Source organism: Schistocerca nitens, chromosome 3, assembly GCF_023898315.1.
Source record: "Schistocerca nitens isolate TAMUIC-IGC-003100 chromosome 3, iqSchNite1.1, whole genome shotgun sequence".
In the NCBI taxonomy this organism is placed as follows: Eukaryota; Metazoa; Arthropoda; class Insecta; order Orthoptera; family Acrididae; genus Schistocerca; species Schistocerca nitens.
Genome location: NC_064616.1, coordinates 422,055,529 through 422,070,851, shown reverse-complemented (window position 1 = coordinate 422,070,851; position 15,323 = coordinate 422,055,529). Strand labels below are relative to the sequence as shown.

The 15,323-nt window shown below is 40.9% G+C and overlaps 1 protein-coding gene across 8 annotated transcripts in view; it reads left to right on the top strand.

Annotated features, from left to right (window-relative positions):
- The window catches only part of LOC126248363 (terminal uridylyltransferase 7-like), a 321,739-nt gene that overhangs the window by 168,564 nt on the left and 137,852 nt on the right, over window positions 1-15,323 (top strand). For all 8 annotated transcript variants that reach the window (XM_049949291.1, XM_049949290.1, XM_049949289.1 and 5 more), the window contains 3 exons: window positions 1,416-1,554; window positions 10,522-10,709; window positions 13,090-13,308. In XM_049949291.1, coding sequence (XP_049805248.1) covers window positions 1,416-1,554; window positions 10,522-10,709; window positions 13,090-13,308 — 546 coding nt within the window. The remainder of the gene's footprint in view (window positions 1-1,415; window positions 1,555-10,521; window positions 10,710-13,089; window positions 13,309-15,323) is intronic.

Genomic DNA, 15,323 nt, shown 5'->3' with positions numbered 1-15,323 from the left:
GTGCAGAACCTTCTGTGGGACAATGGAGTTCCTGTGAGAACTAAACAGACCATGTTTAAATTGTGTCTCTTACTGGTTATAACATACAGCTTGGCAAGGCAGATTTAACCGAGTTAAAAGCATGTGAAATGAAGTTTCTGCTATCAGCCTTGCAGAAGACTAGAAGAGAGAAAATGAGAAATGAAGACATCAGAGGAGAGATGCAAGTGTATCTGTCATTCACTAAGAAATTGAGTACTGCATGGCTCAAGTGGTTTGGACATGCATAAGGTATGAAGTAAAACCACATGCTAAAACAGTACTTGGACAGAAATGTGCATGCGAAAAGACCAGTAGAATGACCTAAAAAATGACTGGACCAGATTAAAGGAAGACCTGAAGACTAGAGGAGAAAACTGGGAAACAGTATCAAGACAAGAATTATTCAAGATAGAACAAAATGGGGGCAAATTGTTCATAAACACCGTACCCTACTCACTTTAAGAATACGATGGTGATGTTGGTGATGATGAAGAGGTAATGACAGTGGTAGAGGTGTATTTTGCTGAACTTCTGGAATCACATTGTCATGGATAAGTGTCCTCGATAGAAAAAGTTAAAACGCATGAATTGGCACCAAAGAATAAAAATGCCTTTTTGATACAAGTGCTTGTTTTTTCACTGTCAGGTTTTGGAATTTACACTCATAGAAATAAGAAAGATGGAGACAAAGAAAGTGTAAACACTGAAATAAAAGCTGCCACTTATTGATGAAAGGTGTTAATAAGAGAATGAAGAAGTCAGCAGTAGATATAACTGTCAAAATTAAATGCTAAGAAGCAAAAGCAAAATGATTAAGACAAAAATGAGATAAAACGGAAATGGTTGTAGGAACGTCAGACCACTTATAGGTGCTTGGATGAAGTTTAGAAAAGTGAGAAGGAAAAGTAGTAGAATCTGTTGTGTGAAAAATGAAATCTATAGAAGAGGTATGAATTCCAAAGGGGCAAAGAAAAGTGGATGAGTAGAATAAATACATTGAAAAACAGATATAAGGTAGTGTTACTAGTAGTGTTGTAGATCGTGTGATAGAATTAGATGTGGAAGGAATATCGCTTCCATTGCTATAATTTATTTGACAGAACCCGTCATTTGAACTGAATGAAGTCTGCAAGGTGCTTTATTTTGAATCCTATTTCATGAGCCACCTAAGAGCTCATTACCATACAAGTCCTGTGTGATTAAAAAAATATTACCAATATTCTTGTTGTCAGAGATTTAACGTAACAGAAACAGAAATTATAATCATTCTGTTTCTTAAGTGGCCTTTACATTTCTTGATCATTGGTTTACTACTGTTTCCAAAATATTTTTATATACCTGTATTGATAGCTGAGACTGAAAAAAATTTACATGAAAATGTATTTTCTTTTCAGAAACTTCCTTTAGTTTGTACTTTTTGTATGGAAGATAACCACACAAAGAAAGCCTGTCCACTGAATCGACCTGATAAGTTGGTGCAGATGACTGCAGACCACATCATGACCCTGGATAGGGTGTGTGAATATGTTCTAGGTATGATTTTGTACTTTAATATGATAAAGAAAGCCTATTCTCTCACATTTGAGTGAATGAACATGTTTGTGGTTCTCATTGAAACAGGAGCAAAATAATTTGTGTGAAGTTGGGAAGAAACATAGTTTGACAGGGTGTCACACTCTGCGAATCCCCAGGCCCCATTAAGAAGAAACTGATTGTCTTTACTAGTCATTCTCTTTTTGAAATGTTAAAAATAAGAAACACCAAGTTATTGCAGTATTTGGCAATATTTCCATTTCTTTATGCAAGAGCAAGAGTATCGTGTACAGAGAGGAGACTGTGTTGCTTTATTTTATGCGAAATGACAGACGTGTATGGCCTTAATAACATCATACACAGGTTTACCTTCATATTTATTGCTGGTGGGACAATCTCATCTTGGGGTCTGATTTGACCTGCCCATCCTTTTTAACCTTCCCCAATCTCTCCCTCCCTCCCTGAGGAATGAACTATCTGCTCCAAAAACTAGGGAGTGCTTTACTTCTAGTTTCAGATGTGTGTATCCGCAAGATACATTTTTCGTCTGTGAAGGTAAGTACAGACCATCATTTCCGTCTCATAATTTATTACACCCCCTCCCCCCAATAGAGCTCACTACTTTTTTGTGAGAATGTGTGTGGCAAGTGTGGTGCCCCAAGCTATTGCAGTAATTCATCCTTTCCTGTGCAACAATTTAATTCCCTGACTGTATCTTTTCTCAGACTTATTCTCTGGGACATATTCCCTGCTGACAACCTAGTTTGCTTATAGGACATAGATGATTTACTCACTTCATTAGCTTTATTTTACACCACATATTTTGGTCAACATATGTTTGGGCTCCACACCTCAGTTTGACCTCCACTTTTCAACATGGTAATGAGTCCATGTGGGGGTGTCGTCTGCTCCCCATAAAGTGGTATCCCCTGCCCACTGAGAGATCATACTATGCCCAAACTGTCACTTCTCTCAAATGCCAACGAGCAGGTGCCTGTTAGTTTGGCAGCACCGGGACTCTGGGCAGTGCTCATTATGCCAGGGAGCCTTAGCTCTGGCTGAGTGGTGCCTGTGGAGTCTCTTAAGGCAGACTACAATTAAGAGCAGATCATTTTGACCCTACAAACCTTACCTATCCTGCATTGAGACACTTACTCCGTCCCGAAGTTTCAACAAGATTGATACTGTTGCATTCAACCTTGCTGTTACGAGCTCTTCACTTCCAGAGGAAGCTGTGTTTCCCACCACAATGTTGTGTGTTAAATGCCAGCACTTTGGGCATATGTCTTCCTGGTTTACACACAACCTGGTTTTTGGAATGTGATGTGGCTGGCCACTTACAAAATTTCACTATGTATACTACTACCTGTCTGTGCTGTGTCAGTTGTGGAAAAGATCATCCTCCTTGATTCACAAAGTGTGCTCACCTACTCAAGGAACACACAATCCAGGAGCTGAAGGACAATATCATCTCTCACATTTTGAAGCTCTGAAAAAATATGATCATTTGTATGCTGTCTCAGTGATACCAACAGTCATCAACAGTACATGGTGTGTGATTCTTGAGTTTCGCCCGGCGTATTTGATAATCAAAATATCCACGGGTGTACTGCCGGTCTACAGTGTCCAATGGGCACAATATTTCGGCGATCATACATGTCGCCATCATCAGGCGACATGTATGATCGCCGAAATATTGTGCCCGTTGGACACTGTAGACCGGCAGTACACCCGTGGATATTTTGAGTACATGGTGTATTTACTCCATTGATGTCGACATTCAGTAATCGCACAAATAAAAATGACCATGTGGGCGACAGGTCCTTCCTTTTGTGATTCATGCAGCACCATCTTTGAGAACCATTTTCCGCACCAAACCAGACAAGCAGGATCATCCCGAGGCATCTTCTGGTGACAGGAGTCCGTCTACCCATAAATTCACATATCTACAACCTCAGACTAGCAAGTGACTGAAGGAACCATGGACAATGGATCCCAGCGTTGCCTGCTCCTCTTCCATTCCTACACCCATGTCAGAGAAGCCCTTAGAATAATATTGACGGCCATAAGTTGTGAAAGAGAAAAAGTAGTAGTCTGTTGAGAAGGCTACTGTGGTGATCCTGGAGGTAGGAGGTCCACTCATGCAACTGGGCTCTGAACTAATGTTTGCTGATGTTGTTTCACCCTAACTGGTGACAGATTGTGATCTTTGGACGTGACCTCTCTTCCTGGCCCCTTCATGCTTAACCAGGAAATTCAGAATGTGATGGTACAGTGGAACTGCAATGTATATTACTGCCCCTGCCAGAACTATCACTACTTTCCTCTCGTTATGCAATTTGTGTTACTCTCCAAGAAATGCTCTACACTTATGGAAAATGGTCAACTCTTTGATGTTACGGTGCATTCTGTTGGGACCAAAAGAGCATTTGGCAGAGTCTGTTCACTAGATCACAAAGATGTCCTCAGTGGGCAGAATGCCCTCCATACTGTGTTGGAAGCAATAGAAGTGTGAGTGAAAACGACCCCAGTGATCAGCATTTGTAATGTTTATTTACCTCCAGACAGGGCACTTATTTATCTTGAGATGACTGCCGTAATCCAACAACTCCAAACACCTTTTCTTCTACTTGAGGATTCCAGTGCACATCACTCCATGTGAAGAAGCTCTACATTTGTGTAGTAGGAGCCTTATTGTTGACCATGTCGTTTCCGATCTTTATCTGTCTCTCCTTAGTGAAAGTACTCCAGTACACTTAAGTGCTGCCCATGGTACCTTTTTGAGTATGGACATTATGATTTTTTCCCCCTTATCTTGTTGCTTTGCTACAGGGGTGACTTCACAACATCTTTGTGACAGTGACCACTTAACAATGATGCCATTACTTTCTTGTCACTACCTGATGAACCATTTACCATGTTGGGCTCTTCAATGATTAGGGCTCTTGAGGCTTTCAACCGATTTTTATTCATCAGTTTTTATCTCAGCTGTAGTTCAGGGTGAGAGTTGGTACTTCACTCAGCTTTCCACAGTCTCAAGAAAACAGCATTCCACAGGGTTCCATGATGAGTATCACAGTCTTTCTCATTGCCATCAATGGACTGGTAAGCTGTTGGGCCATTGGTCACCCATGCGTTTTATGTTGAGGGCTTTTGCATTTGGTACAGTTCCTAGTCTGTAGCCTCGGTCGAATGCCAGCTCCAAGTCACCATCCTAAGGGCCTCCACTTAGTACTTTTTCCATTGTTTCCATTTCTCTCCTCTAAAAATTTGGAGTTTTTGTCATTGTACCACAGTCCATACTGACCCACAACTCTACTTGGGTACCGAGCACTTGGACATTCTCTCTGCTAAAAAACTTACTTGGCTGCCCTGTATTCATCAGCTAAAGACTAGCTGCATGCAGAAGCCTAGTACTCTGTACTTTCTTGCCCACACCTCTTGGGATGTGTGCAACTCATCTATGAATTTACAGGGTCTTGTTCCTGTCCTGACTGAACTATGGTTGCCAGATTTGTGGCTCAGCGGCACCTTCAGCTTTGTAGTTATTGGACCCAGTCTATCATTGTGGTGTTTGACTGACCACTGGTGTCAACAGCACTACTCATGTAGGCAGTCTGTGTGTGTTTCTTTCAGATCTCCAGAAGTATCGGAGTGCTACTGTCACTTACACTGATGTCTCTAAAACTATAGATAGGACACAATATGCTTATATATCTCCCGCCAGTCAGGAACAACATTTGTTGCCTGGAACATGTTGTGTTTTAAAGCAGAACTGACAGCCATTAACAGAAACCTACATTTTATTAAATAAGTCTCCACTGACAGTACTTTTATTTGCAGTGCCTCAGTGAGCAGTCTCCAGCTGTTGCTCACTATTGCTTTTGTGACCCAGTGACATCTGTTATTCATGACTTTCCTTTGACTTAAGATGTACTGCTTGCTGAGTTGAGTTTCCCTTGGTCCCAGGTCATTAAGATATCCCACGGAATGAACTGGTGAAAAGTTTGGTTATAGAAGTGATTACTCCTCCCACTTTCATGTTGACAATCCTAGGTGTAGATTTGCGGTTGCAGTTAGGGCCTCTGCCCGCTCAGAGATGGAACAACATATGGTGGGCCACTGCCCCTGTAATAAACTTCGTGCTATCAAAGAGATTACTGCTGCTTGGTGCTCCTCCTTCCTTTCTTCCTGGGAGGAATCCACCATCCTATGTCACCTCTGCATCAGTCGTAACAGATTAACACAGAGTTTTATTTAATGTAATGAGCCATCCCCATATTGTGACTTGCAGCCTTACAGGCAGTAGCTCATAGCATAGTGGAATGCCCCCTGCTTCTAACCTTCCGTACAAAGCATAGTCTTCAGAATACTTTGCCTCTAATATTGGTGGATGATTCGCAAATAGTTGAAATCGTTCTCCACTTTCTGTGAAAGTGGTTTTTATTCTCAGTTGGTAAGTTTTTAAATGACCTTCAAGGCAAGGGGAGGGGGTGGTTGGAACATCTTCCACTGCGTGTTGGGTCTGGGGAACCCTGTACCGTATCTGATGCGGTTTGCCTGTTTTTCTGTTGCCCCTATTTTCCAGTTTTTGGGTAGAATTCTGTTAAATAGGGGGTGCTCTTTAGTGCCTTGACTGTAATGGATTAGATGTGGCAAGTGCATGCAAGTACCAGGACACCTGCCAGTTGGCATACCTAGTTCCCTCATCTTGTTTTTATTATTGATGGTCCAACTAACATTCATTAGATTTTTAGTCATCTCACTTTTACTGATCTGAAACTCTCAACGAGAAGGTATTCTTTGTTATGTAACACTTCACCCCAAATCTTGGCTCTGTACTTTCATCAATGGAACCTGTTTCTGGTGGTTGTCAGTAACTCCAGATGAAGAAGTACCCCTGGACTGAGGGACTGATAACCTCACTGTTCCGTCCCTTAACCCCCAGTCAACCAACCAAAAGTCTAACAGGCTTTTGCTAAACATAAACACCTCATTTCAGTCTTTTATGACGAACTTGAGGCATACAGCAATGCTTGGCATAATTACGGTTTACTTACCCCGCATAACTATGGCTTTTGATACTCCCTACTGATTTTTATTAGTCAGTTTTTATCCCGCTGGTTGCTTTGGGTTTGAGTTATCACATCACTCAGCTCCCAGTGGGTCAAAGAGAGTGGTGTCCAGCAGGGCTCCATGCAAGCTGGTACACTCTCCCTCATCGCCATTAACGCGGTAATGACTTGCTTCAGACCACAGGTCACTCTGCTACAAGTAGACATCTGAAGGGCCACTGTCCAGAAGCATTCCCATGACCTACGATTCTGTGCGATGAAAATGTTAATTGTCCACTTCTGTCTTTGTACCATGTCCATCCTAATGCAGAACTTTGCTTGAACAGTGTTGTACAGTCTTGATTTCTGTGACTCCTCATTAATAAAAAGCTGACATGACTGTCCCATATTTGTCAACTGAATTCAAACTGCACATGAAAACTTCGCACTCTCTGCTTTCTTGCCTACAACTCTTGGGATGTGGATCACACTACTCTAGTCCATATTTACTGGGCCCTGGCCTTGCTCCAGTTGGTCTATGGTTGCCAGGTTTATGGGTCAGTGGCACCGTCAGTTTTGGAACTGTTGGGCCCAGTTCATCATCGTGGAGTAATATTGTCGACTGGCACCTTCTAGACTAGTCCTGCAGTGTGTCTCCTTTGCCAGCTACATTGGTCATGGCTTTTACTCTGTTTTAGTTGCATTTCAATGTGGTTAACCCATTTCTTCTGCCACACCATATTTTTATTTTAGGAGTAGTTTGCTGATGAATATTGGATACTTCTCCCTTTAACACTTTGATTATAATAGATCGGGGATGGGGCGGCTGTGGGACAGATGATTCCTGTCTCATGCAGATCCCCCAGGCGCACTTGCCTGGCCCCACCCACCTTCTGACCAGATTATTTGTCTTACCTGATTGTTATTGTCAGTTCAACTGGTGTCCATTACATTTGTAGCCTACTGACTATTAATATAACGAATCTGCCAGCTAGAAGGCATTCTTTACTCTATAACTGTCTTTGTCCATTATTGTGTTGGTTCACCACCCTTGGAGATCCCTCGTCCAGTTCTGTCTTACATTCTGGTTCAATACGTATACTTGAAAAGAGTGGAAATGGCTATGAAAGCCTGCAGACTTACACATATACTTTTACTACTAAAATTATTTCTCAGCCCTGGCATCAGTATTGCTTTCAGTGTCTTTATATTACCACTCTTGCATCCTTTCATAATTCGATCAAATTTCTGGCGGTCGTCGCTAACTCCAGATGAACTGCCTCTTGACCAAGGGGCTGATGACCTCCGTGTTTAGTCCCTTAAGCATGAAACAAGCTAATTTATTAGTTTATTAGCCACAGTATCTGGTATATGACTGCAGGAGGCTGGACTTTCTTCATAGTCAGGGGATAGCTTGGGATGTCAGTGGTGAGACTGCCACAGGCACCTTTCGAGTGCTTCAACTCGTCTGTCAATGTCCTTGTCAGTTATTAATAATGCATCTGCAATGTGACTCTTATTTTTAAAATAGTGGGAAGCATCTGGTTATGCAAAAACTAAGTTTGAGGTGTCTTTTCAAATTATTAGTTAATTATATTGTATTCATTGCACGCAGTGCTTGAGTGACTTGAACTAATCATCTCATACTGGTGAGCTGCAACAGCTACTGCAGAAATTGAACTGCTTGCCGAAGGCTGGTTGGAGCTTTTCTGTTTAGTAAGAAGTGCACTATTGCACATAAATCTTTGGTTACAGATACTGCAATTTGGGTTTCATGGTGCTTCCTAAGTGACCCTGTGATCCCTTGCCATACCACTTCAGCTGCACAACCTTAACAGGAACCAAAATTAAAATATCTACTTGGTATTGTGCTTTTTGGGGTCACTAAGTTTCCCTTGTAGAGACAATCCCTTTCCTCCTTGTGTGCATATATGCTGAAAAGTAAAGAGCTGTAGATTTTCTTCACTTGTGCAAATTATCATTAGGTTTCAGTCTTGACAAGGATTTTCGAGTTTTCTTGTGTTTCATAGAAGGCTGGCACAGCTCGTAGAAATTGTGATGTAGTGTAAGCACACAGTCTCTTCTGTTAGTAAATTTGATTTACAGGAATAACAGCCAAATCAGTTCTAAACATATTGTATTTTCAGGGCAATATACTGACTAATTTGAATTTAAAAAAAGTGGTAACCTGCTTCAGTGTCACTGTTTGAATAAAACTATAAGATCTGGCTATACATTCTATACTTTCAAACCAGTGTCCTTTATTGATTCAACTTTTTGCCAGATTTCCTGTTTTTGCTCTGTCTCTTACAATGTAAATCCACAGAGAGGATATTTCTAACGGGATGTGAGAAAATTGAAGTTTTCTTATTTAATTGTTTGGTCAAGTATTTCAGGGACTGAAAACAACTTCAAGTCTGTGAGAGATTCAGAATGAGAACGTTGTTGAACATTGTCTAGTGTGCATAGTAGTATACATAATATTTGCTCATATTCTACCACTATGCCGGCCAAAGTGGCCGTGCAGTTCTAGGCGCTACAGTCTGGAACCGAGCGACCGCTACGGTCGCAGGTTCGAATCCTGCCTCGGGCATGGATGTGTGTGATGTCCTTAGGTTAGTTAGGTTTAATTAGTTCGAAGTTCTAGGCGACTGATGACCTCAGAAGTTAAGTCGCATAGTGCTCAGAGCCATTTGAACCATTTTTCTACCACTATGGCATCATTTCAAAGTTTAGATTAAATAATTAGTGCTCTCATTTGGCTTGATGTAGCAATTTTCCAGTGTGGTAGCAACTGTATAACTTGGAAGGCAGTTCTAGACTGAAATTTAAATTTTCAGTGCCCTAAGAACTGTATGTTATGTCAACATAAATATCTTTTGCACAACTTGTGAGTGAGATGGGGGAGGGGGTAGAGTGTATGTAGTTTACTGTGGGTGTTTTTTTTTTTTTTTGTACAGGCACATATATATTCAAATTTGTTCACTTTTTAAAATTTAATTTAGCTTATTCTAAACCCAGTTGTGGTGTAAGTTCCTAATGGTGCTAAATAAATTTCTAAGATGTGTGTTAGTTTAGTCATACCATCATTGAAATTCCTGGATCCATTAATGGCATTTGTTACCTGTTATTGAAGTAGTTCATATTTCTTGGAATAATGAGCAAACGACAACATTTTTCAAAACTTTAGAGATTGACCATGTAGAGGGTGCACACATCCTAGATATTTCAGCCACACTGATGGTTGTATACAAAAATGGCAATTTACAAAGATTAATCAGTGCCAAAGATGCACTATCTCAGAAGTTACAGTTTGTGTGTACATGTTCAACAGAAGATTTGAAAGATATAAATCTTCAGTTCATGCGATACACAGGAATGAGCTTTAATTAGAAGAGTAATAGGTCATCATAACAATATTATAGCAATTGATGTTCTGTTGAAAATTGTGGAATGCAAAAGAAAGATTACAACGAGGGATAGCTCTGTCTTTCTATGTAAATATTCCGGTTGTAGATATGATTGCTTGCTGATAATTTACATTATTGTGTGTTGTGTAATACACAAGTGATGGGGGGAAAATGTTGCATACATAAATGTTACAATAGTGGGTGCTAAATAAACACTTACTGTTTGTTAACAATGCCAGTATTGTATTTTATTGTGATATTTGATATTAGTTTAGTGTCTAAATGTTCATACTATGAATGTGTGCATGATTTCTTCTACATTTAATTGTAGAAGCTAGCATTATTTGTTGTTTATAAATAGTTCAGTTAGCAGTTGATGATTGCTGTTTTTCTTTTTGTTTAGAGTTTACCTATATTATTACACAACCATGGTCTCACCATGCCAGTTCTTGATGAAATAGCGTATATATCTTTTTCGTTTCTAAATTCCAAATTCTTTTCAGAAAACTTTTCTCAAACACAAAAACAAATAGACCTACGAAAGTCTATTGTAATGGATCTGGAACAATATATTTCAAAACTGTATCCAAATGTGAAGCTGGAACTATTCGGATCATCATGCAATGGGTTTGGATTACAGAACTCTGATCTTGATATTTGTTTGACTCTAAAAGGAAATGATACAGGAATGGTAAGATTAATTCTGCAAAGATTTACGCCCTTGAAATGACAGTACTAACATTGTTTCTGTTTTGAAATGACAGATATCTTTTTGTTGTTACTCTCAAATAGAGATGGTTGTAATGAACTTATTTGTTGTGGTAATTCAAGAAATAAACAAAAACACGGTCAGTCTTGTTCGAAATGAAGTATGTAATATTAATTTTTCAACCTAATTTTGTTTGTATTTGACATGTAAAAATTTTCCCTAACAGTGAGAAACTTAAGATAAAGAAATAATTTTAAAAAATGTAGAGCCCATAGGTGGTCAGTAAATCTGGTTAACTGGCAAGTAAGTGAAAGTGTCCGACTAGTGTACCCTTTGCATTCTTCCTGTTATCTTTGATATTACTGTGGGAGCAACAAGCAATTCTAAAGTTGGTCTGATAAACTGGAGGAAGCAATCAGTTGCCCAGAGGAGAGCTGGCCAGTAGATGCAGAGCTGCTGACTAGTATGCTTCAAATGATTAATTACAGTACTGCTGTAGGGGGCTAGCAGAAAATGGAGGTGGTGCACATTTGATGCAAGCCGTCTTTAACACGATATGTTGTGATATTTCTGTGCCACATATGAAAGCATTTCTTCTCACAGTACTGTTGCATGTATAATTGGGAAATAAATAATTTGCAATTATGCAGTTACTGTAGCTCAGTAAGTGCCAGACCACAAATTGACAGTATCGGGTTTCATCCTCAGTCATTCGTGGGATTTGTTTTGATGCTTGGTGCACTATTAACCTTTGATTGTAGTTTCAGAATGTAAAATGTTTTCTTTTATTATAATTGGCCAGGGCTAATATTTGTTTTATTGTAACATGGAAAAATGTGTTTTTTCCTTCTTAATTTATTTTTCCTGCTATCCTTATTAAAACTAAAAATATTCCTGTTACTTTCTATTAAATTGCAATCCTCAACCCTTTCCATACGCTTCTAACAGTATCCTTGTATTCAACTAAACACACAACACTTTTTATACATAATTCACTATTATTAATTTTGACCTTCAATTTCCATACATTCAAGAGAATACTGTTGATTTTGGACAAATTCCTCCTAGTTACGTGATTAGTAGTAGACTAATATATTCATCCTTATTAAATACATGTCAGTCTGGTGTTTAGTAACCTATAAGTGTTCAGAATGTAACCATATTCACAGACACATAACCTATGCATGGCCTGTAAACATCCATTCCTCATGATTTCAATAAAAATCCTGCAAAAGATCTATGGAACATATGACTAACTGTGCATTTCTAATACCTCTGAACTTTACACAAATTATTTCTCAAGATTTTTGTATCCACATGTATCAACATCTGACTGAAATAGACATAAGTCAGCTCAGTAGTCCTGTTTGAACTTCCCATGTTACATGTTTGACCAGAGGAAGTCTAGAACTCTGAAACATTGCAAAGTCTGCCCTGTAGAAATGCCTTTGATCTTCTGCATACATACACTGCTGGAGCCAGTGTTAATCTTCTCTCAGAACCATACTGAGGTGACCCTGCACCCCTGGCAGAATTGCCAAAGCTGTGCTCCCTCTCCCAGTAAAATTAACATTCGATAATTTTCTCTACAGATTTAGGAAATCTTATAATTTTGTGAATAGGTTTACTAAAACTGAATCATCACTGCAAAATATTATTGACATCAGTTGGTATGCAAAGCAAGCTCTCGTTCCATTTCTCTTTTGAAAATGACTGTTTGTACAGTTGTCAGAATATTGGCAGTCATCGTGAACTTTATGTGGCTCTATTGCCTTAAGTTACTTGAACATTTGATATGCTGGGAGAAGCTCAAGTTTCAGAGCAAATGTACTGGCTGGAATGGCTAGTATTAGCCATTATCCTCTACCTTTTCTGCTTACTTCCTCCACTGTTGCATCTTGCTCCATTGATTATCAGCAAAATCAGAAGCCATTGATAAGATTTGCTTCAGCACCCACACACAGTGCTGCGTATTTGTTGGCAGCTCACTTCTTGTTCTCATTTTGTTTCCCTCTCTTCAGTCCCTACAAAAATGGATTGACAGCTAGCATTATTGAGGAAAGCTGTTGAAAACATACAGGAGCTAGAATTCTTGGCTACAGACGCAGTTTGTATCTTGCCTACCTATAACGTTGCATTATAAAATTTTCCTTGCAAATGTTTGTGCACAGTGGTTTTGCAACTGCAGCCATGTACAGGTGCACTCTCTCTCTCTCTCTCTCTCTCTCTCTCTCTCTCTCTCTCTAATTTATTTATTTTAAATTGTATCATTTCTAGCCATTTCTCTTATTGTGTGTATATCACCATAAATGCCATAATGGTTCCATTGCAGATGATCTCATGTTTGTGTGTGTTTTTACAGGATCTTGACTTCGTACAGATAATTGAGGATCTATTTGTTCATTTGAAAGGATATAAAAGTATTAGGAATTTAGTTCCTATAACATCTGCCAAAGTGCCAATAATAAAATTTAACCATTTCTCATCGGAATTAGATGGCGATATCAGCATATATAACGTCTTGGCTCAAAACAATACAAGACTACTTAAAGTGTATTCAGATATCGATATAAGAGTAAAGGTAAGACACAATGCTGGAAGTAGTTTTCTTGTCTCCACTTCAAACAACAGAAATGTTAAGTTAGAATCTTGAGTGCTACATATGTAAAAGGCTACACACTACCATAAGCTCCTATACTCCCTCCTTCCCTCTCAAGGGCTTCCAGTTTTGTAGTGATTGCATGATTGGTGAACATGGTACGTTGAGCCCCTGGGGTACTAGTTCCATTTTCCATACCATGTCACCCTCTGGTCATGGGCTGTGAAGAGGAAGAATGTTTCGCAGACTTGTACCCACAAGGCCCCAGTAGTCTTGCTAGATACAGTGAATTGGTTCATTGCAGAAAGGTACAACCCGAAGTTTCCCCTCCCTTTCCAGACCATGTGATGCGAGGAAAGTGAATTCAGTGGAAATGGCAAGAAATACTTCCATCAGTACCTAGTTTGTACCTGAACTGATGGAGAGTCCTTTTTGAGTTCAAAACCACTGTTATCCGTTGAACACATTGAATAAAACTTACACGCCGTAGCATCCATGAGCAAAATGTGAAGTCAGTGCATCCTCATTAAAACAGTTGACACCTACTCATAAAAGCATTGCTCTGCTGGGAGAAGCTCGATGACATCTCCATTGCCATCAACCCCTCACAAAAGCCTTATCATCATCCAGGGTGTTATTTTTCATCAGAAGCTCATTGTACAGTCAGATGAATTGTTTGAAACTGGGAGAAACTGGTTGTCAAATTTGTTTGCTGTATCCAATGGGCACCAAAGGAGTGGTTACTGGAGCCTATGTTGCGGCTTTTGAATGAGATGTATTAACTGAAAAGGTCAAAGTAAGGGTTTCCTACTGTGAGGTAAAACTGTACTTTCCACATTTCTCCTCACCAGTGTGGTGTTCTACTTGTTTGCATTTTGAGCAGATATCACGCTGTACAAATACCTCAGTGAGTGGAGAATGCAGATGGCCCAGACTACGAACACACTGTGTGTCCAGCCACCAAAATGTGACACCTTGAACTGTCTCATGTTAGAAGGGGGAGCAGTGGGGTGGCGGAACAGGAATACAAAATCCTTGCCTGCCATTTATACACTCCTGGAAATGGAAAAAAGAACACATTGACACCGGTGTGTCAGACCCACCATGCTTGCTCCGGACACTGCGAGAGGGCTGTACAAGCAATGATCACACGCACGGCACAGCGGACACACCAGGAACCGCAGTGTTGGCCGTCGAATGGCGCTAGCTGCGCAGCATTTGTGCACCGCCGCCGTCAGTGTCAGCCAGTTTGCCGTGGCATACGGAGCTCCATCGCAGTCTTTAACACTGGTAGTATGCCGCGACAGCGTGGACGTGAACCGTATGTGCAGTTGACGGACTTTGAGCGAGGGCGTATAGTGGGCATGCGGGAGGCCGGGTGGACGTACCGCCGAATTGCTCAACACGTGGGGCGTGAGGTCTCCACAGTACATCAGTGTTGTCGCCAGTGGTCGGCGGAAGGTGCACGTGCCCGTCGACCTGGGACCGGACCGCAGCAACGCACAGATGCACGCCAAGACCGTAGGATCCTACGCAGTGCCGTAGGGGACCGCACCGCCACTTGCCAGCAAATTAGGGACACTGTTGCTCCTGGGGTATCGGCGAGGACCATTCGCAACCGTCTCCATGAAGCTGGGCTACGGTCCCGCACACCGTTAGGCCGTCTTCCGCTCACGCCCCAACATCGTGCAGCCCGCCTCCAGTGGTGTCGCAACAGGCGTGAATGGAGGGACGAATGGAGACGTGTCGTCTTCAGCGATGAGAGTCGCTTCTGCCTTGGTGCCAATGATGGTCGTATGCGTGTTTGGTGCCGTGCAGGTGAGCGCCACAATCAGGACTGCATACGACCGAGGCACACAGGGCCAACACCTGGCATCATGGTGTGGAGAGCGATCTCTACACTGGCCGTACACCACTGGTGATCGTCGAGGGGACACTGAATAGTGCACGGTACATCCAAACCGTCATCGAACCCATCGTTCTACCATTCCTAGACC